At 30.8% G+C, this 25,183-nt stretch overlaps 5 protein-coding genes and 1 long non-coding RNA gene across 15 annotated transcripts; 4 read left to right on the top strand and 2 right to left on the bottom strand.

Annotated features, from left to right (window-relative positions):
- Positions 1-1,069: 1,069 nt before the first annotated feature.
- Positions 1,070-21,759, bottom strand: LOC138179134 (gem-associated protein 7). Of its 9 annotated transcripts, XM_069111601.1 has the most exons (4): positions 21,661-21,759; positions 16,611-16,745; positions 16,037-16,239; positions 12,738-12,870 (listed from the first exon to the last, which is right to left on the bottom strand). In XM_069111601.1, the coding sequence occupies exons 2-3, from the start codon at positions 16,738-16,740 to the stop codon at positions 16,055-16,057; spliced, it is 315 nt and encodes a 104-aa protein (XP_068967702.1). In that variant the 5' UTR covers positions 16,741-16,745; positions 21,661-21,759; the 3' UTR covers positions 12,738-12,870; positions 16,037-16,054. The 9 variants fall into 9 exon arrangements, with proteins under 9 accessions (XP_068967706.1, XP_068967705.1, XP_068967702.1 ...); XM_069111605.1 differs by lacking the exons at positions 12,738-12,870; positions 21,661-21,759 and adding an exon at positions 1,070-2,157 and having other exon boundaries at positions 16,611-16,791; XM_069111604.1 differs by lacking the exons at positions 12,738-12,870; positions 21,661-21,759 and adding an exon at positions 12,021-12,157 and having other exon boundaries at positions 16,611-16,791.
- Positions 8,236-11,448, top strand: LOC138179130 (uncharacterized). The gene is made up of 4 exons (XM_069111589.1): positions 8,236-8,395; positions 8,977-9,110; positions 9,384-9,596; positions 10,773-11,448. Exons 1-4 carry the CDS (start codon positions 8,314-8,316, stop codon positions 11,190-11,192), a joined length of 849 nt encoding a protein of 282 aa, XP_068967690.1. The 5' UTR covers positions 8,236-8,313; the 3' UTR covers positions 11,193-11,448.
- LOC138179131 (uncharacterized) lies at positions 11,444-12,839 on the bottom strand. Its single transcript, XM_069111590.1, has 2 exons — positions 12,726-12,839; positions 11,444-12,430 (listed from the first exon to the last, which is right to left on the bottom strand). The coding sequence occupies exons 1-2, from the start codon at positions 12,743-12,745 to the stop codon at positions 11,701-11,703; spliced, it is 750 nt and encodes a 249-aa protein (XP_068967691.1). The 5' UTR covers positions 12,746-12,839; the 3' UTR covers positions 11,444-11,700.
- On the top strand, positions 14,800-16,017 carry LOC138179129 (mediator of RNA polymerase II transcription subunit 30). Of its 2 annotated transcripts, none has more exons than XM_069111588.1 (4): positions 14,800-14,929; positions 15,026-15,436; positions 15,502-15,758; positions 15,838-16,017. In XM_069111588.1, the coding sequence occupies exons 1-4, from the start codon at positions 14,815-14,817 to the stop codon at positions 15,934-15,936; spliced, it is 882 nt and encodes a 293-aa protein (XP_068967689.1). In that variant the 5' UTR covers positions 14,800-14,814; the 3' UTR covers positions 15,937-16,017. The 2 variants fall into 2 exon arrangements, with proteins under 2 accessions (XP_068967689.1, XP_068967688.1); XM_069111587.1 differs by having other exon boundaries at positions 14,801-14,932.
- Positions 17,218-19,345, top strand: LOC138179126 (uncharacterized). Its single transcript, XM_069111580.1, has 3 exons — positions 17,218-17,272; positions 17,364-18,022; positions 18,737-19,345. Exons 1-3 carry the CDS (start codon positions 17,224-17,226, stop codon positions 19,265-19,267), a joined length of 1,239 nt encoding a protein of 412 aa, XP_068967681.1. The 5' UTR covers positions 17,218-17,223; the 3' UTR covers positions 19,268-19,345.
- LOC138179135 (uncharacterized) lies at positions 19,561-24,936 on the top strand. Its single transcript, XR_011172933.1, has 3 exons — positions 19,561-20,940; positions 23,475-23,678; positions 23,747-24,936. It is a non-coding gene; the product is annotated as an uncharacterized LOC138179135 (long non-coding RNA).
- Positions 24,937-25,183: the final 247 nt, after the last annotated feature.

Raw genomic sequence — 25,183 nt, 5'->3', positions numbered from 1 at the left:
ACGATTCAATTTCATGTAATTACTAAAAGAAACGAGTGTGCTGTTACTGTGGCATGGTCTAAACTGTGCACACTATATTGCTGCCTATGGTTGTATACATCTTGCAAGTAGCAAGTCCATGCTGTAATTATGGCGCGAGTTGGGTGAACATAACGGTAAGGTTTCGATTCTTTTCTCTATTTTTCCAAGACTGTCAGGAAGGAATGAGCACGCGCGCGCGTGCGGAACGAAATCCGCGCCGAAACGGAGTCAAATCTCCGAGACTAGGTGATAGGTTCCGTGCTGCTGCGAATACGTGATCCGTATCCGTAGTTTCAAGTTGTGATCACACGCTGTTAAATTCTTTCTCATCATTTACCTCATCGAACATTAGTATAAAAATAAACAAAAATTTATTTGATCTATACGTCCAGAAACGTCGAACGTGTTTCGATAGTACAAAAATAAAAAAAAAAAAAAAATGTACCATGTTAACTGTTCATGAAATTTTAAGTCTACTTTCGTTTTCAACGTGCATTGTATTATTTCCATAAACTAATTTAGAAAATGTAAGTATTGCGAGCAAGAAGAAAGAACAGAATAAGTAACGCGTTCAAAAATTACAGCAGCATTACATATAACAATTACATAGTAATATAAGGAAAAAATTACCGTATAAATGAAATGAAAGTTTGGTAAGTTTTGTAGAACAGATTTTTTGTGTGATTCTGTAATATAATATAAATTACGACTGGTAAACGAATTAGTATGAAATAATAAAGAATTAAAATATCATGAATTATTTATTCATATAAGCATTGTAATTTATCTTTAGATTTTCATTGATATTTCAAATTCCTAGTATGCATTGGATAAGATTCCCCGAAGAATCAGGTAATAAATTACTCGAAGATTTAGCAAATGTAAATAACTGCATTTATTGTATAGACGTTTTGTTTTCACTTTTCTATAGTTAATGCATCTATCAGCGATAAATCTGAAGGTTTCTATTTAACCACATTTATTTTTTTCGCATATTTATTATAATAGCAACTGAGAAAAAGCAATTAGTAAGTAATTAAATTAAATTCACTAAACCGTACTTTAATATTTTATTTATATATTTGTATACCATGCAAACTGAATGATGTTACTATTTGCGCTAAAAAATTGCGATTTATTATTTTGTAGCCTGTCCTTTAAAAGTTATAGCGCTTCTTATCTATTTATAGCTTAATCGATGAACTATCATATACATTTTGTAAAATATTGATAAGTGAAATAACAATCAAACAATATCAAATACGATTATTTTGATAGTGAAAATTATTATAGAGTTATTGTATGGTTATTATATAATTTGTTGCACAGCTTTATTTAAAATTATTGCATTTCTTACAAAGGATTTTTCGTTTAGATCCTAATTATGTTTATTTTCTCTTTAAATATCTTATGTTACGAGCTACAAGTATTTGTTTCTCAAATGTCGCTTTCCTTCTAAATTACATTCATAATTCTATAGGTATCAATTTAATTTGCATGATATTTCTCTTAGTCGATTAACTATAGCGTTGCGTAATATTTATTCTATTTATAAGTACTTAAACACTGATATTCTAATTATAATGCGTTTCAACTCTGAGATTTATATTTTAAATTCACCGCTGCATAATTGTTATCAATAAAAACGGAAACAACACAAATTCTTAAAATACATTAAAGTACATACAATTCGTACGTATAATTTTACAACAAAAATCATTGAAACTGATCGATCGCATTGATTGAAATCATATAATCAGTTCGTAAATAAGTTATATCAAATTTTGAATGCTGTAAAAAATTTCAAACTTAAAGTACACTTAATTATCATATTAGCAGATATCCAACAGGACTTCATAAGAAGCGAAGTGAAAATGTGGGTCTGCAGGTCGTTGAATACCTAGTGACTTCCATCAAAGTCTCAATCATGAGTAGTGCTTTGCCAGTCTTCTTCTTCAGCATTTTCTTCTTCATGATCTGCAAGTATTTTCCGGTCGTTGACCGTCGCCGACGGCAAACGGCCCTCGAGGTCTTCTGGACGAGGAGTGCAATGAGGAAAAACTGGGCGAACAAGGGGCAAATCGTAAAAACTTACTCAGACCAGTGAAATAATCAGACCTCGGTTTCTCCTTCGATCTGTTCGAAAACAACGTTACCTGTATCAAAATTTTGTACACGTTGCGTCACAGAAATAAAAATCTTTCTATGCTTTACTGCTATTTCCAGCTCTCAACACACACATCTCTGTTTTTTTAATATTGAAATTTATTAAAATAATCGTACGTTACAATTTACTTGAAAATTTATGTGTACATCCACAGAATTGTAAAATAGTTCAAATAACATCTGAATCAAATAAAATTATTCCCTCGCGCAAGAAGAATTTATTTTTATAATTCATACTCTCATTAATAATTAAATTACGTTAAATCAATTAGTATTTAAAATATCAATATTTTATAGTAATTATTAGTGATAAAATTAATACAAAATTTCAGTTTCATTATTTCGTAATAAATGTTATCACTAATTTACGTAAAGAGAAATAGAGTTTTATTTATTATAAACTTGAAATGAAATTTCGTTTGCTATAGTAATAATCGTTATTAAAACAAAAGTTTGAGATATACAATAATTCAAATGAAATTTTATATAGGCATTAATATTATATAAGCATTAATTCTTATTTTTATATCGTTAATAACGTTCTTATTTTAATAAAAATAAGTGTGAAGTTTTGAAATGACAAATTCTACATATTAATTATTTGTAATTTTTGAAATATTGTAGAATTTAATTTGGACTGTCAACAATATCAGCATGAAAGTATGCGTAAGATATAACACGAAAGTTTAAATTTCAAACAGTATCAAAATTTATACAATTAATTACATGTAAATAAATATATAATATATAATATATATAAATATATAATATTCCATATTTTGCGTTATAAAGAAGCAAATTACTGTAGTGATGGTCATAGTAGAAACAGTAGTGGTTAATAACTGGTAGGTACTTATAAGAAAGTATAGTAATATTTCATTATAGTGTTTTATGATTAATATTTACTAACTAAAATATTACATCAATATTAACTGACTAAATCGCGAGTCAAAAACATAAGAACTGATCATATTTTTAATTTATTAAACGGAAACGAAAATTAGTTTAAAGCATAGTTGACTGGATCCAGTAAACGTGTAATTAATTGCTTTCTGTGAGATCTGCACCTTGCAGTTTCACTGTTATACTTCCATGATTCCTTGCATGAATAATTTATCTAGATGATAAGCCGGTCTTCAAAACGTGCGTGTTGAATTCGTTCTGATTTTTACGCATTACAGTATCGAGACGATAAATTCAGTCATTTGTAAGAGTAATTGGTTTTCGTTAAATCGGTGAAGTTATGTGGTGCGTCGAAATAGACAGGAATACTGCTGACCCACTTTATAGCCTGTTATTTCGATGATTTTTTGCTGGCGATAATGAAACAGTAGTAAACACTAAAAATCATAGTTAACGCTAGCGTGATTTGATGATTATACATGCATAATCCTGACGCATAAATAATAGGTAAACGTGTAAAAACCTTGACTTAAATCAGCTTAATCATCCTCTTTTTCCTTTTGTATATTATTTAAATACGATATTTACATATTGTACACAAACGTCTTCATTGACAAGTCATTAGCCAAGTATAATATTGGTTAATGATTCATTAGTCAAGTATAGCATTGACTAATGATTTTAAATAACTGCCTTGTTGGAAAAACAAAAGCTGCGTTTACAGTTACAAACACGTTGTTATTTTATTTTTTTTTTTTTTTGCAATACTTATGAAAAATATCTTTAAAACTCTGAAACATATCAAATCAGAAATGGGATCAAAATTATCTTAATAACGTAGAAATATTCTTTTAATCATGAATCATCGGTATTACTCACTGCTGTTAGAGGTTTAAGGAAAGGAATGTATATATATATATATATTCCTTAAACCTGTAACACCAGTGAGTAATATATATAAAACTACATAGCAGACTTATATGTCAGAAATTTATACAATATAGGTATATAAGAGAACGAATAAATAGAAAATGGAATTGTCCAAAATGAAAGTTGGAATTATTATCTTCGAAGTCATACACGTAGACTATTTTTTGCAATGTTCCGTTTCTATGATTAATATGTAATCTTTGCGATTCAAGTGGTAGTCACCTAAAGCAACAGATTTCATAAATTATATTATTACTGGCGCATATCAATAGGAATAGCATTCTACCTTTCGATCAGAATCTTCTACAGACGACGTAATATACACGACGATTTATATAACTGTCGCCAGACTTTCAATGTTCTCGTATAACGCAGACATTAGCAATCTAAATGCTAAACTGGTACCATTTCATGTTGTATTATTTTGTAAACGTCCCGATAATAATTGCACACGAGATAAGATGCAAGTTGTACAAAGTGAAATATTGTTAGATCGATGACGGGAGTTTTTATAAAACGTCAATTTCCCTTTTATGCGACTGGAACCAGGGTTACTTAAGTTTGTTGATGATTGCAAAACGACAAGGCTTTAATTTAATCCTCAGCAGTTTTTTAGGGTCGTAAAACGAAACCGGTTGCATCCAGCTGGAATATACATAGAAAAGTCTAACCGCTAGAACCGTACACATTCTCATGAAGATGTTTCTTTTCGTGAGAGGAATCGCATCCAGTTCGCACAACGGCGTCCATAAAAAGTTAAAACAGTTCTTTCGAAAAACGTCGTTTCGATTCGCAAGGAATCGATAATACATTTTTATATAACAACTCCGCCTGATTCTACAGTATAGTAAGAATTGTCAATATGCTTCTGCTTGCCAATTGTAACCGAAGTACTCGTGCTACGTTTCACAATACATGTTTGACACGAAAATTAATATGCGATGGCCGAATTAATTTCACTTGATTTGAAAACATGCGAAGAATCAATGATTCATTCCTATTGTAGACACCTGTTCGAACATCTATTACTTCCTATCTATTTTTACTCGAATTTTACTTCCTATTTTTCGCGTTTATATTTTTCAACTCTACGTTTAAGATATCATTTTTCTCACAGATATATTCTCAGGTAAAAATATCAAATTTTCTAATCAATTTACGAGGGATTAGTCGAAAATTAAATAATATGTTTAATATATAATTATCATTTAAACGACAGGTAGCATTTATACGAAACCGGTTTTCTATAGGAATATTCTTTATCGCTGATTTAATACGAGGTAAGTAACTCCCACTTCAAAAATACGTTGCAAAACAATTTCGTAGGCAATACAATTTTTTTCCGAAAATAATGTTAAGAGCTAATACGAACGACCCACTAAACCAGAATTCTAACTGTGTCAATACGCGAGATTATGCACGCATATACATCCGGCAATATAGCGCTTAGTAGTAGCTCATCACTTACGCCCTTCTTCGACACGTACGAGCGGAAAAGGGGACGTCGATCGATGATGATACACGTTACCCGCGCTGACTGGTACATACTTACGAGCATTGTAAAATGGAAAGTGACGCAACTTTTTAATAATCCAGTCTTCGCAAATCCATTAATTGCTAAGAAACGTTGAGTTACATAGACTAATCTTCCTTGTCATAACATCGATTGTGAATAAACCACTCTACCTCTATTTTGATAGCGATTTCAACAAAGTTGAACTATGGTACAAGGAAAAAACATTTTTTAAGACAGTTAGTATCAATATGACTATGACTTTTTGTACATAACGATATTAGGAAAGATTCAATACCTCATGAGGTATCGGTTTAGTTGTGACTTTTCTTTTTACTTTGAATGTACGGAAATATAATTGCTAATGTATGTGTTGTAAAATTCATCATAAAAATAAACTAGAAAGTGGTATATATACGGGTGGTATCTATAATTGTTATTATGCATATGTTGCCATAGAAAGAGTTTACTTCAGGTGGACATGCGAGTCTTTATACATTGAGTGGTGATCCTGACCTTTCGTTCAGGATCTATTGTTGCCCTGGGGCTTAATCGTCACAATAAGATAGCACTAAAATTAAAAAGCAGTTTATTTTTAGAATCATATCGCATGATTGTATACAATTTTATCGAATGAAGTAAAATATAAGAATAAATATACGAATAACAAGTTACACCATACATAGCTTAATGTTCCGCGTAAAAACGCAACCCGATTTTATACGAAAATTAGATGTATCAATATTTGGTTATATACAATATTACCAATAATTACCTGACGTAAATAAGAACTTAATTTCTTCTGATATTTAAACGATTGAAATTTTATTTTAAAAGCGTCATTTTTTATAGGGAATTATCATAGGATTTCTTGTGCTAAAATCTATTGTAAACAAAAAGGGATTAATAGAACTACTATATAATTTCTTGTAATTGTGACATTTGAGATTAAGAATTATAGTTTACAGTATGCACGAGCTCATGTAAAATTTTCCAGAATCTTAAAAGTAGTCTTAAAGTTGATAGAAAAACGATATATGATTATAATAAATACTGCTAAATTATAGCTATATTTCACAATCAACTAATTGCTAGGTTTCATAATTATCTGAATTATGATTCTCTTAATAATAATATTTATAGTAGAATATTGATACGTTTATTCTATGGTTTGATAGTAGTGTAAATACTACTTTTTCAGCCATACATGTAATTCAAAATTCCAAGTTTATTGTGTATCCATGATTTTCCTATAGTATATTTTAATTAATTGTAATATGCAATTAATGTACACTATAATCAAACGTAACTAGAATTTTTGAAAAAAGAAACAGCTTAAATAATATAGGATCTCTGTGAAACGATGACCTCTAAAAAGAAAAGATTATATATATGTAAATTTGTATAGGTATTATTAATAACGGATTAATTAAAGGACGAAAAGGTGACCTGGTAATGTAAAAAAAAGCTTACTCAGCACTCAGAGACAAAAAAGCAATAAGCTAACGGTAGCTACGAATCTAAACACTTGTTAAGCAAACCTTAATATCTCGAATAGTATCTAAGTAACTGATATTTGATATTTAAAACGTCCTGCTTGACAAAACTTTTCCCTTGACCATCCTTTTTTCTTTTTTCTTACTTTGATATCAAGGTTATAATTTCCTGTAAAGTAAAATATATTATGTGTAAGTATAAATCTCTGTATAATATACATACGTGTATAGTACATACTTTACTTGTATTTATTTTCGCTTATTTCTATTATTAACTATAAAAATAGAAGGAAAGTTACGAACAAGTCATTCTTTAAATAAGGAATTTTATTAGAAAAGAGTTAAATAACTATTATGATAAATATATGTTCCTATAAATATAATGCTACCTGAAACATAGAAAAATTTAAAAATAAAATTACGCAAGAAATATATATGTAGATTTTATAAACAAGTTTCATCAAACGAATCTACGATTGCAATTTATCAATACTTATCACACGTTGATCAATATTGGCCTTCGATTCGTAAGATTTACGCACTATCGATCTTCGAATCGGACTCACTTGAACGATCAGGAAGAAGAAGACTCAAGGTCGAAGATCTCTGGCAGTCTTGCGGGGTACGATTACCTGCGCGAAGAGATCGAATCTATTCTTAACAGCAGCACATTTCGCGAGCGAAAGAGCGCACGAAGGTTTCTTCAACCTTCTCCTTTAACCAACAATCCTACGTTTGAACTTTTCGTCTTTTCCATTTCTAAAAAATGTTTCAAACGCATAGAACACGAAACTTCGACAGATTATTAGAAAAAAATCGCAGCTACCAAATTATAACATACCTTTTTAAATGTTTACAAAAAAGCAGAAAGCACTCTTGATGGACGAATGATTAACGTTCGTTAATTTATTTTCAAGCGATCGAATTTTTTGATGTTCAACGACGGCATAGTATTTTTGTGGAACACGCAGCTGAGCCTATTAGTCTCTTGTTCAATGAAACAAAATCCTAGTAAGAGGATAAAAACGAATGCGGTTAAGTTACAAAACCCGGTTCTATATACCGGTGAATTTCCTAGAAAGCAGCAAGAGAATGTCCGAATAGGCATCGTTGTTAGGTCGTCTCGATTGCCGAAAGTGAAGGAAGATTTGACTTTTTGCTCCGATATTAACGGAACGGCGTTAACCCCGAGGGGCCTCTCGGTAGTACAGACCGAAGGGGTAGAGGGGAACGTAGATATAAAGGAGAGAGACCCGTGCTCCAGGGGCTTAGTACCGTTCAAAGATGCAGGCTGCTGAGATGATGCGTGGTACCAGGGCCGTCTACGATCTTGTGTTTCTAATATCTCTCTCGATTGCTTATGTCCGTGAGTAGAAGGAATTTTTGAAATTCCCGCGTGAACCAAGCGTGTATTCAAATCTACATGGTGCTTATTATAAATTGTTACGGGAACAAGTGTTAAGTTGTTTGTGTGCCTTCGGGATATTTGTGATTCGAGTAGCGATCAAATGATTAATGGAATTCATCGATATCATGGGAAGCAAGTGTATAAACGAAATAGCTAATAGCGGGCAAAAGTGTGTTGAATATTTGTTTAAATATCGTTCGTCCTTGGTAAACTATGGCGGATCGGAGTTTATATTTTGCGTAAAATATTTGTTTATGTTGATTGGTACAATTTGCCCACGGGTTTTCTATTTCATACAATACTCAAAAATAACTATACGTATGTCGTTTATCAATTATTAATAATACAATGTGATTCGCAATTATAAAAAATAAATTACACATGCATGACACGCGCGACTATTTTTTGTAATACAAGACTAGTGCACGCTGTCACATCGCATTATAGTATTATAAATTATCGTTTGTCAAAATCTACAACTTGCTTCGTTCCGATATCAATTTACTTTTGGTTTTTCATTCGATCCTAATTTCTTCTAGATTCCTATCCACTCCAAGTATTACCTGTCATCCCAGGCTATATTCCGGTTTATATACGGCATGGTGATCAACCATTGGAGGAAATAAATCCTGCCTTAGCCGAGGCATTTCACGAAGGACCTAGCTTATCCAAGGTGACTAATTCACTTGAATAATTTAACGATAAACGATAAAAATTTGTAAAAAGAGAATTATGATTGTAATAGTTCGTAGCATTTTACAAACTAATTCTTCTTTATTGGTCGAAATTAATAAGCACAACTGTAGTATCGAAAAGCTACTACACACAAGTTATTTTTTTAAATAATTCTAACTTTTTATTTCACTCGTTGCAATGCGATCGCAATCGCGACATTTGAATGTAAATTCGTAAAATGTCAAAATCTTTCCTTTAATTGTTGTTACAGAAAACCGATTTAAATAATACTTCTGATTTTCCGGCTATTATTCTTGAGGAAGACGAAATTAATAAGTACAATGTCCACCCTGTAAAAATTAGACAAATGAGCAGTCGTTTTAATCCTAAAGATGAAAAGAATAGCAAATTAACAGAGGGCGATGTAAAAAGACATCGAGAGAAACACGTAAAGAAAATAATTGCTTCAAAACCTGTGGTTAAAGTATGAATCTCACTTATTTTGTATGTTTTTCATGTTGTTAAAATATAAATCAGAAAAACACCAAAAAAACATAATTGCACTTTTTCTAAATCATATAATATTGATTAATTTCTAACACTTTTCTTACCAAAAATGGATATTGCTTCATGATAGTAATATGCGCATTAACAACGGATGATGCGAGAGTGCGGAAAAAATATTACCGCCAGTTCGATTAACCGTAGTAATTGCTTTTATATCCTATATATTTTCACCTGACACCTGCGTAAATGGTTAATCTCAGGGAGAGATCAATGACTCATTAAATCGTCTGTTCTTTTCATTTATTCTGTCATAATACATTAATAGCGATAAATTAATGCTTCAATGATCATCTCAAATAACTTGAAAAACAAAATTGAACAAAAATTCATTCGTGTAAACCTTTGATCACAAATTACGTATATACATACATGTACACACATGTAGGTACACATTGATTAGGTACATAAACTGTATCTATACACTTGCATCGATGGAAGTTATTACTCTTGAGTACATGAAAGACATAAGTCTAATATATGTTAACAAGAAAGATATTCTTAGAATCAATCAAAAAAGAAATGTATAGAAGTGCTTCTTTCTCAAACTGGATATGTCAAAACTATATTAAAAAAAATTCATGTTTCACGCTTCATAATTACCAACATTGTCGAACGTGTTATTGCTACATATACTAAGTTATGTGAGGGTTTTGTCTGAAATCAGAACACAAACAAAAATTAAAGTACTTCTAACCATTAATCTTTTTGAAAGAAATAAATTATATCGGTTCTAACGGAACATACAGTTGTAAAAAATATTCGTAAATAATATCACTGAAGTATTAGAAGAAAATTATAAATTAGTAGCTAACGAACAATTACGAATCTGTATCGGTATTTTTTCTATTGTAATTAGTAAAATATATACGAAAGATTGCAAAACGAAATATGATTTCTCTGTGAATATTCTGTAAATATAAAATATGCAATTGAAGTTAAATTTACAAAAGGCAATTTACAATCCTCATTTTGAAAAATATAAGTTATAACGATTTCATTTAAAATATAGCAGTTATCATTCTGTAGTAAAACGAATTTAAAACTATTATTCAAATGTGTGTACAATTGGCAAAATTATTATTTTATTTTTAAGGTTAATCCATTAACTGAAGAAGAAAAAGCAGATCTTGAAAACTTACGAACTGATATCGGGGAAGAAATAAAAAATTTAGATAATATACACGATTCCAATTTGCATCTTTTAACATCAATTTTGGATAAATCGAATCAGGAAACTAACGAACGAATTTCTAGTGGAATTAAATTGAACGATCGAATCATCACCGACGATTCATCGTCAATATCTAAGGATCTTGCGCAACATCTTACTGAAGAAAGTCATCCGACAACTCAACTCACGATAAATGATAAACCACCTGTCAAGGAACAACCACTTTCAAATGTTTCGTCCAATGTTCAAAAAACAGCCCATTCATCAAAAACGTTACCGACACCAGAAGAAGGACGAACAGAGAATCGATCTAGGAAATTCGAAGTGAAGATGATAATATGATCGGATTTAAGATGATAAGATGATAATATAGCATTTATAGTGAGATTTATTTATAGCAATATGAACAATGTAGAATTATGTGATAAAACTTGTCCAATGGGTTTTAAGATTCAAATGTTTATTGTCAAGTGTTACAAATCGAATTACAATATTGTGTACTATGTATTGTCGATCTACGAGAATACGTCATGCCTATTACGCTCGAATAAAAATATTTTGAAGATAGGATACAAAATAAAATGGATTGCGAGCTATATTCGAATTACATTTATATCAAATATTTTAACAACAATACATCAGAACTAGAAGAAAAAAAATCGTGAAAAATATTTTCAATTACATTATATCATTATTTAACTTCCTTTCAAATGCAACGAATATATAGTTACTGATATAGTTACAATTATCATATTTACATGTATTGTTTACCTAACAAAAGATAATGAATTCAAAATTATCACCGGGTATTTGAATCTTCTATGAAACACGATTATTTCTTGATAATCTCTTATCGGCTGTCTTCTGATTGATCGACTTTTCCTTCATTAGGGATATTTTTGTGCATTTCTATCCTGTAATTATTATTAATGCGATTTAAAATAAGCAGAGCAGGTACCACGTCAAATCCATTGGTTCTGGACATTTTCGGAGCAAATTTTATATTTTTAAATGTATTTTCCTCAATCTTTATATCCAAATATGTTCGTCGATCTTGAAGAAATCTTTCACTCGACAAGATGAACGTATTATTTCCAAATACACAAGCAAAAGCTGGTAAATTCTGCTTCACTTCTGGTATATAAACATCATGAACTGCTCGACAATGGACGTTCGATGATTTCATCTGTTTCTCCGAAGAATTCTGGAAATATTTGTTCTCGTTTCGATTTACGAAATTGAGCCTTAACTGCTCTTCCTCCTTTATTTGTTCGTTAATTTTTGACTTTCTGGCATCTTTTGACACACTGTCAAAAATATTTGATTTTAAACTGTGATGCGTCGAAGGCTGATTTAAATTAGCCACTTGAACTTTAGCAATTTTCGACAAAGAGAATATTAAGCACAATTCCTTACTTTCATGAGGGCATATGTGCTTGCTTTCACTTAAAAATTTCTGTTTTTTTTCATTACAATTTCCAACACAAGTAGTGTGGTTTATTTTCCTATTTGAGCGTTCACTTTTGATTACCTCGGAGTCGAAGTTTTCATTTATGTTTTGATCTTGTATCATCGAAGCACTATTTGCAATATTAGATTGAAAATTTTGATTTTCAATCGCCTTGTTTTCAACATATAGAATAAAGCTGAATAATATCACAATGAAAAATAATGATTTGCGAGGCATTGTACCGGAGATGATCAACTTGCTACTGTTATTTTTCGTTCACGTATCTTAAAGCGTCCAGTAACAGTCTGCGACGAGATAGATACTGACTGTGCCAGAAAAACAATGTGAAGGCAAAAGCAAGCAAGGTGCATGGGGACTGAAGATTGGGCCGTTATGTCTACTGTGTTCATTTCGTGCGCACTGACCTTATCTCCTGTTTGGACATTGTTCGAATACCACCGAATTTGGCCCTATGTATCTTTTCAAGAATTTAACATCGACTTTGATCCTGCGTTCTGAGGGATGTTTCACTATTCTTCTCTAACACATAATCGTTAGTACACATCTATACTTAAATGCAGAAATATTGTATAAAATATTATTTATATCATTTTAAAATATAAGTGAAAAGAAACATAAGGTATACACATTATGAATAGAAATAAAGAAAAGCGTATTTATATTTTGTTGTAATAAATTTAGAATTAAATTTATCGCCAGGTATTATAATATCCATGTTTATTATAATAATGTTATATTGCAGTATTTTGTAACATAAAAATTTTTGATAGTTTAAAAATAAAAGAGGTATACATTACATTTTGTATCTGTAAATTATATTCACATAAAATTCTTAGAATATTAATGTTATACATTTACGTATATATAATGGAATTTTGAACAGTAAAAAGTATAACGTATACTCACTTACTAGATTCTCAATGCACGTATATTGTGAAATATACACGAAAACAAACTGGAAAACATAATGTCTGTAAAACGTAAGTATATGTATATAATGTTATTATAAATAGTATTATATTTTAAAGATATAGCTGTATATTATATATACAATGACGGGCGGAAGAAAGTTTAAAAGATATCACTTTATTATAATTTTAGGAAAGAGAATTCTATTCTACAAAAACAATGAATAAATATATTTCAAAATAGACGATTGTTACTAACATAGTAAAAGCTACTGTCCTTGCGCTTATACTACATTATTGCTATTATTGATTACAAGAATTTATATTTACGTAACTCTCCCTGTCAAAATTTTATTTTAATAAAATGACCTTTCAGGCTAATTTGGTGTTTTATATACATTATTTTTTAAATACAACATAATAACAGAGAGGAAATGAGAGTGTTCACGCATATGCTTCTGGTTGTTCCCGGACTAGTGCTGCGCCATGCGGCGAAGTGCTGAAGGTCGCACAAGCCAGCATATACAAAACCTTATAAAATTAGGGATTTGCTGTATTTGATTGTACACTAGCATAGACCTATTAAGTTCAACGCTACAAGAACCCTCGCATTTTAGCATTTTAATGATATTTTAGGATTTAGAATAACACAATTACATAGTCCTTTTTCTATTCAAGATCGAATATCGATAAGCCAACAATACAATAATAAATCTTTTATATTATTGGCCCTTTTTTATGACATTTTTATCAATATGCCCGTAATATTTTTTAATTAGAATGATATGATATTGTAAGCGAATTTCGAGGAAATACAATCTATTATTTATATAAACGCATCCCGATTTATCCAAGACGCCGCATTTATTCAGGATGGTCTCAGATAGAAAAGTAGATACGAACATTTCCGTAGAACCGTACAATTAATTAGGTTCTTGTAGCATGCAACTCAATAGGTTCTTGTCTGCGTTAGTATGTAACCAAACAAGGCAGATTCCTAACTTTAAACTTAAATACATAGATGCTTGCATGTGCCAGCGGGTCCCACCTTCAGCACTATACCGCATGGGGCAGCACCTGTATTGTGAAACAACCAGAAGTACGGAGGTGAACACTCTCATCTTCTCTCTAGTTCTATAGATGCGCGATGTGATGTCAACAACGTGTATGTAAGATGTAATTTGTGCCTTTTACGTTGCACATGTTAGTGGAAATGTGCATATTTTATTATTGTTTCTCTGCTGATGGCGTGATTCTGTAATTTTCGATTTATTACCAAGTAAGAAACATATCGTAACAAAAAGTATTGATTTCGAAAGTTAATATAATTTGTGACTTTTAGGATTAGCATTTGAATGATTATTTTGCTTCTTACATTTGAAGATAAAATATCAGTTATTTGAAGACAAATTTTTAAAATAAAAGTGTCCGGAACTGTAAAATATATATAAATAGCCAAAATATAGCATTATAAGGGTACTTAACCTAACAATTTTTTAATTATTGCCTGATTTTCTTTACACTATCACACATTCACATTCAATTTAATTTTTCAAATTTAAAGTTGTGACAAGATCAAAATAACATGGCTGGCCAGCAACATCCATTTCCATCTGGGTTCCCTAGTGTACAACAATCTGCAATGAGAACGCAGTTTGGCGGAGGACAGATGGTATCTGGCTTAATGGGGCCACAACAAGGTAGTAAGTATAATGTAGTATAAGTATTAGTTACAGAAAGTGACCAAGAGGCAAATATTAGAGGAATACAGTAATATTAATACAAAATATTGATAGGTATGGTAAATCCACAACAATTTGGAGTTGGTGTAGGAGTCGGAGTTGGTGTAGGTGGAGTAGGCTCCAATACTATGGGCATGCCCAGTGCTCAACAAGTATTGGCACAACAGCAACAACAACAACAGTCAGTTGCAATGCAACAACAAGTACAACAGATGCAACAGCAACAATTACAATTACAACAACAGCAACAAGCTGCAATGGTACAACAGAGTAATCAAGCAGGCAACCAAGCTACAACACCACAAACTCCTGTTCCACCTACGCAACCACCACCTCAACAACAACAACACAATAAAGAATTTAACACTGCTAGTTTATGCAGATTTGGTCAAGAAACTGTACAAGACATTGTTAGTCGCACCCTGGAAGTCTTCCAAACATTGAGACTTCTTCAACCCCCAAATGGTAATAACATTACTTAATTGTCTTCGATATACATTCAATTATGTTATACAGCATTATAATTTTAGGCATGGCACAAGGTGCAAATTTAGCTAATGAAAAAAAGAATAAAGTACAGGAACAATTAAGGACACTTAAGTTATTATTTAGACGTTTGAGAGTAATTTATGAAAAATGCAATGAAAACTGTCAACTTCAAGGTATGGAATATACGCATATAGAAAGTCTAATTCCTTTAAAAGAGGAATGGGATATGAAATCCGATGAGAAAAAGACTTCTGAAGCCTACAGACTTGCTTGTGAGGAAAGCAAAGAAATCATGGAAGTGAGTATAAACATTAATATAAAACATTGGAAACAAATATTTTTTTCATAAGTTAAAATGTTATATTTAATTTTTTCAGCAAGTGGTATTAAAAAATAGACATCTCAAAGAAATCATTGATCACTTAAGACGTATTATTTCGGAAATAAATACAATGTTAAATATGCGTCGTTCGTGAATTGTAAAATGTAAATAAATATTTATATAAGTTACTAAAAAAAAGTTGAAAAATAAAAGTATTCTTTTTTATGTAACATAAGAGAGTTAATATTACTTACTTGTATTTTGAAGCTTTACTATTCTTTATTAATATCATGGATATTTAGATAAATAATGTCACTTGCTCTTAAAACAGCTTCAGGAATTGTGCCTAATGGTGTTTCCAAGTTCCGTACAAACACTTCTAAACAATCCACATCACAACCTCTAAATTGAGCAGAAACCTGTGTATTTTCATACAGATAAAATTCTGCTTGTTTACCTATAACAAATAATTTATGATTACATGATGAATCTTTTCAAATAATTCTAGTTAGTCTTAAAATATATATAATAATGATTCTAACTGTAAATTTATCATGTAGTTTCTTTGTGTTTTATATTCCTAAATTGTTTTATTTATAATATTTTTGACATTTAAAAAATTAATAATTTATGTACAATCGCGCATTAGGCTAAGTTTTTTTTGATACTGGCGCCACATTTGAGCAATTATATACTCAACTGCTCTAACTTCCTGGAAAGCTGTTATTATAAAAATTTAAACAAGATTATGCATTTATAGGAATGTTAAAACATTTTTTATTCGATTGAAGAAAAAGGAAATAGGTTTAAAAAAATGCTATTTCATACCAACAATTCCAGTAATTACACGAAGAAATCGTTCGCGCAAAAATGCACGTGCTTCTTGCTTTTCAGGAGTCGCAAATTCCACGTTTATATCGTCGTTCAAATGTGTACTATCTTCAACTGAACCAGTCATTTTGTCTGAAAATTCGTTGATTCGTAAAAGTAAAGACTTCTTCTATGGCGGAACTAAAGCAGCACGATATAGATATATATAGATAGCGTCGCTATAATGCCCGCCAAATTTAAAAACTAAAATAATGTCGCAGCTTAATATTATGCCTGTATATTATTTCTTAAATTATTATTTCTATTAAAATAATGTATTTGTGTAAGTAATGACAAATTTAATAAATAATTTTAATAATAAAAATTTTTATATTAAGAAAATTTGATATTATTACTATAAATAATAATGTTAAAATTAGATATTTAATATGTATAGTAAAAACCCACATATTTTAACGAAGAAACTTAGGCACAATTAACATATTTTCGACCATATCTAGAAAACACACTTTCACAAGATAGAAGATGAGGGCAACCCGCAGGTTTTGAATTTTGTCAAATAGATTCCTCAGTTTCTTCTCATTCTTGTTCGGAATATCAAGCAATAACAATGAATTTCTCGATCTTTGTGCTTTTAACTGTATTTATTAACTGCGGTAGTAAGTATTTATATTTATGTTAAATATAAATAATAATAGATACATTTACATTCCAGTGGAATTGTATCATTAATTATTACGCTTTATTTAGGAATACGTTACAGAGTTACAGCAACGACAGAAAATTTAGAAGTAATCCATAGATCATTAAGTGCAACAACTACAGATAGTGATAACATCCAGATGCCAGAGAAAGAAATTTCTCGGATGGATACGTCTTCGAAACAAAACTCGGTTACATTACAAGGCTTAGAGAAAATTGCGAATATGAAGATCGACTCTTCGAACAGGAAATCTAAAATTTTAAGAAGCTTGGCTTTTCTAGCTGGTTTAAGTGTTGGTGGTTTAGCAGGTGCAGCGTCGTCCGATGTAAAAACCTACACCAAATTGCCACCGTTGAGTGTGAACGTTGGTGCTTCTCGAATTTCACCTCAAGTTGCTGCAATTTATAATCCTTATCCTTACGTGTCGTATCCTTATATATTAGCCACTCCTTTCGGAATTTATCCTTTATGGGATCTACTACGGTCACAGTCAATTAATGGGATACAAAACAATTTTCAACCATTAACACAAAATCCGCAAGTATTGAACTTGTTCGATAACAAACCAACTGATTTGCTAAATAATAGTGACGAATATGTAGAGGAAGCTCAGAAAATTGAAAGCATCAAAACACCGAACGACACTGAAGATACTGACAAGAGTGTAGAGTCCCAAGTGGAGGGCGATCGGAACGCGGAAGAGAAGGTAAGGATTTGGTAAAGTGAGCAAATAGAAATTAGACCAGAAAATTATCTGGTATTTCATTTTTCATGGCATTTAATTTAAAGAGATATAATCATCATTTTAGTATACGCATTATGTACGCGTTTTCTATAAATATGTTTATACATTTAAGTATGTGTTTAACTTTTATTTGTGCCATATAATGAACTGAAATATCACTTTAATACTTATACATTATATGTATCAACCTTATTTTTTAAAAATTTATCATTCAATAAAAATTGATTTAACTATGTGTTTATAAATTATTATTAACATATTTAAAAAGTATTTAGAATTTTTTGTTGAATTTTGCTATAATTGTAAAGATCTAACAATTAATATGAATATTATAGGAACATTACATATATAAACATTGCTGACATAATATTTCATATAAATATGTTCAATCACAAGTACGAAAAATGAATTTAAGCTTAATTTCTTCTAAGTTATTGAATAATGTCCTGCTTTAACTAGTAGTTTCTACAATACTTTATTCGTATTACTATAAGTAACATATAGGAAGATTACATAAAGTGGTGTAACAGATTAAAAATGAATATCAAATTTCGATTGATATCATTACACATATATTATAAAGCTGACTTTTGTTATAAGAAAATAAAAATATTTAATAATTTATATAATCATCTCATTTAATATAATTTATAACATTATCTCATTTGTTAACAGATACAATCATCTTCCGCTATTGCGTGCATTATGCGGAAAGGAGTTAATACGAAACAAGGCAACTTGGTGAAAGATATTGTCAAAGAACGTGAAAATGCTGGTAGTTCGTTAATGACATCGAATCTACAAACTATAAATAACACAACTAGTAGAAATACGACTCAAATTCCAATGACAATCAATACTACACAAAATTCAACAATGAATAACAACCAAACAAATCCACCTTTTTATGGCTATTATGAAGGATATCCACAAGACATAAACCAAATCGATTTTACTACGGAATCGTACGAACATAAATATCACGATTACGAACATACTAATTACAATTTACCTTCTTATGACAAACCTGTGAATTTTTATTCAGATAACAGATATAACTATTATTCCGTACCACCTGTTGATTCTTATCCACCGAGTCAGTTTCATCAGGATCCCGAATATCCGCCTAACGACTATAAACGATTTTTCTATACATCAGATAATACACCACCATTTACCAATACTGATTTCAGACCTGTAGTCTAGGACCATTGCAACGTATAAACAACGTAACAATGTAAATGCTCATGATAGAGTAATATGCTAATAAATAAAATATTTTATCCTCCAATTAATGAAATAAATTTCATGATATATTTTTAAAAGATATAATTAAATGTATAATATAACATGTATTCAGTTACATAAGTGTTAAATGATTATTATCGGTTAGTAGAATGACTTGTATGTATTGTATGAATTGTCTCTTAGTATATATATGCATGTATATGTCCTAGTTGGGTGTAAATAACTATGTCCTTCATGTGCTATACTAACAATGTGTTGTGTACTTACGTTGGATAGATCAGTAATAATTACGGATTGCTTCATTACATTCCTTTAATGAACACGTTCTCGTATAATTCAAAGAATAGTTTAGAAAACATTACTACATAATATGTATTGTGAAAGAATAAAAGTATTTCTACTTCTGTTTTTTACTTCAATACTTCTATATTATTATTACTACGAAACAAGTAAGTATTACTGTGCATGTGATATTTCTATTCGATAATGCAATTCTATGATTGCAGACGCTATTAAACATTAAGTATTGAATTCTTTGAAAAGTTCATAGTGAAACGTACCTTTATGGAAATAGCATTTTCATTGAACATTGTACATATTACCTTTTTTCAAGTACAATTTACTATCTATTAATGATCTTATAATTGCTTGTTCGGGAAACTTTCGTTTTTTAAAAATAATGGACTCTTTCAAACAGTTTTCATAGGCTTCTAGTGCCTGCAATTTTGTGGTAAAATATATTGTAAAATAGATGGAAGGTTCAACATTTTTTAGTTTAACAGTTTAGCTATTGCTTTTTAAAAAAATGATACCCCTTTTATTGACGATTAATACTGATGATTGATTGATTTTTTATTTCTTTGCAATTATTGTACTTAATAACGAACTGGGAGTATATTGATTTGAATTTTCGTTCGAAATGAATCGATGATTGATTAATTTCGTTCGTTTTGATGTTTCGTTATTTGAAATTCGTCTCCCATTCCAGTCAAGAATAAAACTGAATTTTATATTTGAACAGTCAGAATTACTACTAACAACCCAATAATATAAATGACATTATAAAACTTTGAAAAATTAACATGTTCATTTTGAATATTAATGAAATACAAGATTTTATATTCTTAAATAGATAAACTGTCAAAGATTATAATTATCATATAATATTTCTATTGAAATTAATACTAATAGTACATTACAGAATAAAAAATTTGCATGCAACTTCTAGTATCATAAAGTAGAATAGTTATTTTATATTAACAATATTTATGTTTCTAGAAATATGTCCAATAGTAAATGATCATGACGTCAATATCTCATCATGGGAAACTATGACACTTTCTTTATCAGCTAGAAAAGCTAATGACTCTTTTATGAAGTTGAATAGAAAAAGGAATTATAAACGCGAAAATTCTGAGAAAGAACATGAAATATATGCAGAAATATATAATCTAACGAATATATGGTCTTTCGATAAAGACATGAAGCAATATAAAAATAGGAATATGATTTCGGAAGTGAATGATAAAACACAGTCTCCGCAATCATTTAGTAAATTTCCGGCTCAAAGAATTGCATACAATGCAAATGTTAATATGAGGAAGAATTTGCCAAAGAATGAACAGAAAAAGGTGAAAGTATTAAGACATGTGTTAATGAACAACGTATCGAATAAAAATGAAGATAATGGTTATTCCAAGAGTATGAATAAGAAAAAAAAAATATTGGGTATCGTTTCAAGATGACGATGAATCAAGTATAATGGAATTAATGGTTTTTAATGCAAGTCATACGCCAAATGCCTATCGCTCATACACTAATTATTCACATTGATACTGATCTTTATATTGTATTCAGTTTTTTTAATTTATTAATTTTATTAATTTATTAAATTTATTAATTTTTAATTAATTTAACAGCATAACCTATAATTATTTTATAAAAGCAACACGCTCTTAAATTTTACGTAGATCTTAAGCTGAATTATAGAGGTTTATGATTTATGACGCATTATTTATTTTTTAAATATTCTATTCCTATATTAAACGAAGAAGTATTTGTTTTATAATCATCAAATTATTTTTTTTAACACTTTGTAACTGTATTGTAAGTAATGTATCGTGAAATATAAACACTGTAAACCAAGTGTCTTTTGAAATAATAAGTCCAGAATAATCGCTTTTCATTACATTTACAATATCTCTATAATATAATAATATACGCTGTTGGTAATAAAATTTACAAATTGAGAAAATGTACCTATTGGTTTTTGTGAACTGTAGATTGTTTAACAATTAATTAAGTCGTTGTTATAATCTGTAAGCGGAAAATCATTGCGAGTTGCAAGTTACCTTTCTGTACAAAATCTGACAATAATGGAACATAAATCGCAATTCTTTTTAATTGTCGCTTAATCGGCAAACTCTTCTGTCAGTCTACCAATCGGACAGCGTGGTTTGCAGGGAAGAAACCTGTTTTATTTTCGGACGAGTTTGGAGGGCTGGGCTTCTCGTCTATTTCGAGAAGGCCGCCACTGCTGGTATTGTGTTTCTAAAGACGCGAATACTTTGCAGCTTTTACGAATGGTTTTTCACAAAGAAAATTTATCTGTCCTCTGATCTTTATTATTCATTCAATTAAACTATAAAACGCGTTACTTACTTATACTGCTTACCGTAAGAATATTTTAATTAACTTTAAGTTAAGAATATTTTAATCAAATTTTTTATTTAGCGCCATTTTTATTATTTCAGATATATCAGGAGGCATAAAATTTTTAACAATTAAGAAATATTCAGAAAAGTTATAAGACATTCTATCTAATTGTGGAAATTTGAAAAAAGTATAGCATATATAACTTACAAATTTTTGAGGAACGATCTGAAAATGAAAGTTTTGATAACATAATTATAGTTTCATTACGTAACGAAATCATAATTATTTTGATAAAATCCAGTAAATATTTAAGAAGTGTAAAACCTATACCTATACTCACATGCTTGGTTATTTTGAAACTTGATGTATGAATAGGGGTAGACTCGATACACTGACACAGTATTGCGTGCGTGATTATGCAATAAGCAAATAGGAAACGATCGACTTCCTTCACGGAAGCGTTAACTCTTTTTTGAGGAGGGAAGGGGATGTCGATATTATCAGGACAATGTGCTAACGAACATAGTTCCTCAGAAACGGCGTAGATTATCTATTGCACAAATTTGCAAGTTGCCAAAGGATGCCAATGTACGCGTTATTTTAGTTCATTTAATTAATTTCCATTCTATATAACACGAACCGGAGATCTTCTGTATATTACTTATTATTATTGTTTAACTGACTAAAGTTAAGTGACTGATTTGTTTTTTAAAATACAACAAACTTACTATGTTTTAAGTTATTGCATTCGATAGGCTGTTCATCCTTATCTATGCGATCAGATTAGAGTGTCTCCTTAAGTCTAAATATATACCGGGTGTCAGGGTTGAACGCCCTGGGATTTCCGGTCTCCATCGTGCGTACTTTGATTTTCCGTTTTTTTTTTCTACTTTCAGTATAAGCACTTTTGCTCTCTTCATCTCTTGTCACTATTCCTCCCCCCACCTTTTTCTACATCGCTCATACTTTTTTCCACGCGAAACCTAATAGCCTTGCATCCTCTAGGACACTTCAGGACTATTTCCTGCGTATCGGACAAACCGGATGAGAAACCGCAAATGTAAAACCCCACAGAGTATTTTAGTAAAACGATAAAATATTGCTACCGTATATATTCAAGAAACAATTATTGTAGGACCAATTGGACGTGAATAGAAGTACATACAGTACAGATCTACGAAGTTTCAATTTATATTTGAAAACAATGTGAAGCATAGAATTTTTATAAAAATATAAACTGACCTTTTGACAAGATCTTTATTTTATATTCCACGTTTATTCTCTGTTTAGCGTGTTATCTCATCTTTCCGTGTATTTTACATCTTATTGAACATTTTTATGCACATTTGTAGCAAGATTTCTTTCTTAGAGGGTATTACTATTTGCGAGTATATCTATTAGTATACACGCGTGATCAGTAAAGTAGTTTGATCTAATGAATTCTGTACAAACAAAATGTACGTTTTTTATTGTGATTAATACACGTAATAATTATGTATTGTACTTTTAGCCGCACGTTCTTATTACGTATTCAGACAAATTTGCAAGCAAAATTAAAAGTGTCTACTGGAATACGAAATATTATAAGTATTTGAAAATTTGTCGAAGAAATACCTTATTCCTAGACAATAAAAGTGTCGGTTTATCTCTTGGAGCCGTACGTCTCGACGTTCCTCAAGGGTGCACCTCATCGAGTACGCAACGACGTAACAACGTACGTAAGTATACCTACGAAATATGTTTTGGACACACGCATTTTGAACTTGGTGTACATGCATGTAGAGGCGAAAAGACTCCTTCTGTGTGGTAAATGCACTACACTCTGGTAAGAACCCCGGTCTCGTGTATGGGGGACGACAGAGAAGAGAGACAGCTGTGGGGCAGCTGGCAGCGCGTGCCACAAACCTATGGGGTCTCCTTCAAACGCAGACGACGATGATATCTTATACGTACTTCGTGACACGTAACTACGGCAGGTTTCGAACAATGCTACACACAGAGGCAACCGATTGTGCAAAATCGAAGAAGAGATTGGTTAAATTATCTTTGTCGCAATTATCTATGAGATCCTTTAAAAACATTACTTTTGTCTGTTTATTACTGCGGATACCTCATACATATATGTATATTCAATGTTTTGGAAGTTGTTATTCCACATGAAACTGACTACTTTGTATAATAAATAATATTAAAATAGGGTCATAAAGAAGGACACTCGGAAGCATTTGAAGTAATAAAAGTCAAATGAAATATAGTTTTGAAGTTACAAACACCGTGTTTAAAAAGATTCGTATTGAATTAAATCGAGAAAGCTTTTATTTCACTTTTCATTATTATCATTATTAATTGTTTCTTTTTTAATTTGTTTCATTCTCTTATGGAAAGCAAGGATAAGGAACTGGATATTGTGTGAGATTGAACGGGATGTTAGGCTTCCTTGAAAGTTTTTCACCCGCTCCGAAGAAAAGAGATCAGCGGGTTCAAAGCCTTCGAGGGAGCGTTTTAGCCTAGTGAACATCTGCCGTCGCCTGCAACGATAATAATTCGAACAGCTGATACTCCTCGACGGACCACCGCCTTGCCTCGTGGATCCTGTAGGATCATTTCGGATTGGTATTGCTACTTTCCAACGCTGTCGCAAATGCACCAATGCCACATTGTCTCTAAATTTTGTTACATTTTAAAACATTGTTAAAAATACGTTAGTCAGTAGTAATTAAAAGAAGAAATAAGTGGCAATGATGTGATTGTATGCATAAAAGTTAACCCACAATGTCTTTTGTTTGTTTTTCTATCCATTATAACAGCGTGAATAATGATGTCATAAATTTTAAAAAGAGAATAAACGAATGCCGCATAGTTAAAGTTATATCTCGTGCTGTATGAGTAATTACAAATGGCGTAAATGAAAATCAATTTTATCTCTATTTCTTTGTTCTATTCTCAAGAATGGGAAATCATCAGTAAAACGTATAATTATCAGAAAGTAAAAACATAGGATCTTTCATTTCGATAATAGCACGAAAGCTTCTTATCCACGGTTAATTAGCATTTAAAATCCCTCTACGAGGTAAAATGACGAAAGATTTGTCAACACGTCGTCACTAGCTGATTTTACTTTTTGCATCTCATTTGTGTCTCATTTGGTCGTCGTTGCGCTACGCTACTGGTACTGCACAATAGTGGGGGTTTGAGTGGACCAATGAAATTACAAATCGT

The sequence above is a fragment of the Bombus flavifrons genome, chromosome 4 (assembly GCF_040668555.2).
Source record: "Bombus flavifrons isolate JBK064 chromosome 4, iyBomFlav1_principal, whole genome shotgun sequence".
Lineage (NCBI taxonomy): Eukaryota > Metazoa > Arthropoda > Insecta > Hymenoptera > Apidae > Bombus > Bombus flavifrons.
Note: the sequence above shows the minus strand (reverse complement) of the source record. Positions and strands in the feature narration are given on the sequence as shown.

Excerpts from the sequence above, each read along its gene's own strand:
- LOC138179129 (XM_069111587.1), top strand. The coding sequence starts at position 14,815 with ATGGCTGGCCAGCAACATCCATTTCCATCTGGGTTCCCTAGTGTACAA. Across the intron at positions 15,437-15,501 it reads ACTTCTTCAACCCCCAAATG|GCATGGCACAAGGTGCAAAT; the intron begins GTAATAACATTA and ends TTATAATTTTAG. Across the intron at positions 15,759-15,837 it reads AAAGCAAAGAAATCATGGAA|CAAGTGGTATTAAAAAATAG; the intron begins GTGAGTATAAAC and ends TAATTTTTTCAG.
- LOC138179126 (XM_069111580.1), top strand. The coding sequence starts at position 17,224 with ATGAATTTCTCGATCTTTGTGCTTTTAACTGTATTTATTAACTGCGGT. Across the intron at positions 17,273-17,363 it reads TGTATTTATTAACTGCGGTA|GAATACGTTACAGAGTTACA; the intron begins GTAAGTATTTAT and ends CGCTTTATTTAG. Across the intron at positions 18,023-18,736 it reads ATCGGAACGCGGAAGAGAAG|ATACAATCATCTTCCGCTAT; the intron begins GTAAGGATTTGG and ends ATTTGTTAACAG.
- LOC138179131 (XM_069111590.1), bottom strand. The coding sequence starts at position 12,745 with ATGTCCAAACAGGAGATAAG. Across the intron at positions 12,431-12,725 it reads ATGTCCAAACAGGAGATAAG|TGCTTCGATGATACAAGATC; the intron begins GTCAGTGCGCAC and ends TATTGCAAATAG.
- LOC138179134 (XM_069111601.1), bottom strand. The coding sequence starts at position 16,740 with ATGACTGGTTCAGTTGAAGATAGTACACATTTGAACGACGATATAAAC. Across the intron at positions 16,240-16,610 it reads TGTAATTACTGGAATTGTTG|GTAAACAAGCAGAATTTTAT; the intron begins GTATGAAATAGC and ends TATTTGTTATAG.
- LOC138179130 (XM_069111589.1), top strand. The coding sequence starts at position 8,314 with ATGCAGGCTGCTGAGATGATGCGTGGTACCAGGGCCGTCTACGATCTT. Across the intron at positions 8,396-8,976 it reads TCTCTCGATTGCTTATGTCC|ATTCCTATCCACTCCAAGTA; the intron begins GTGAGTAGAAGG and ends AATTTCTTCTAG. Across the intron at positions 9,111-9,383 it reads AAGGACCTAGCTTATCCAAG|AAAACCGATTTAAATAATAC; the intron begins GTGACTAATTCA and ends TTGTTGTTACAG.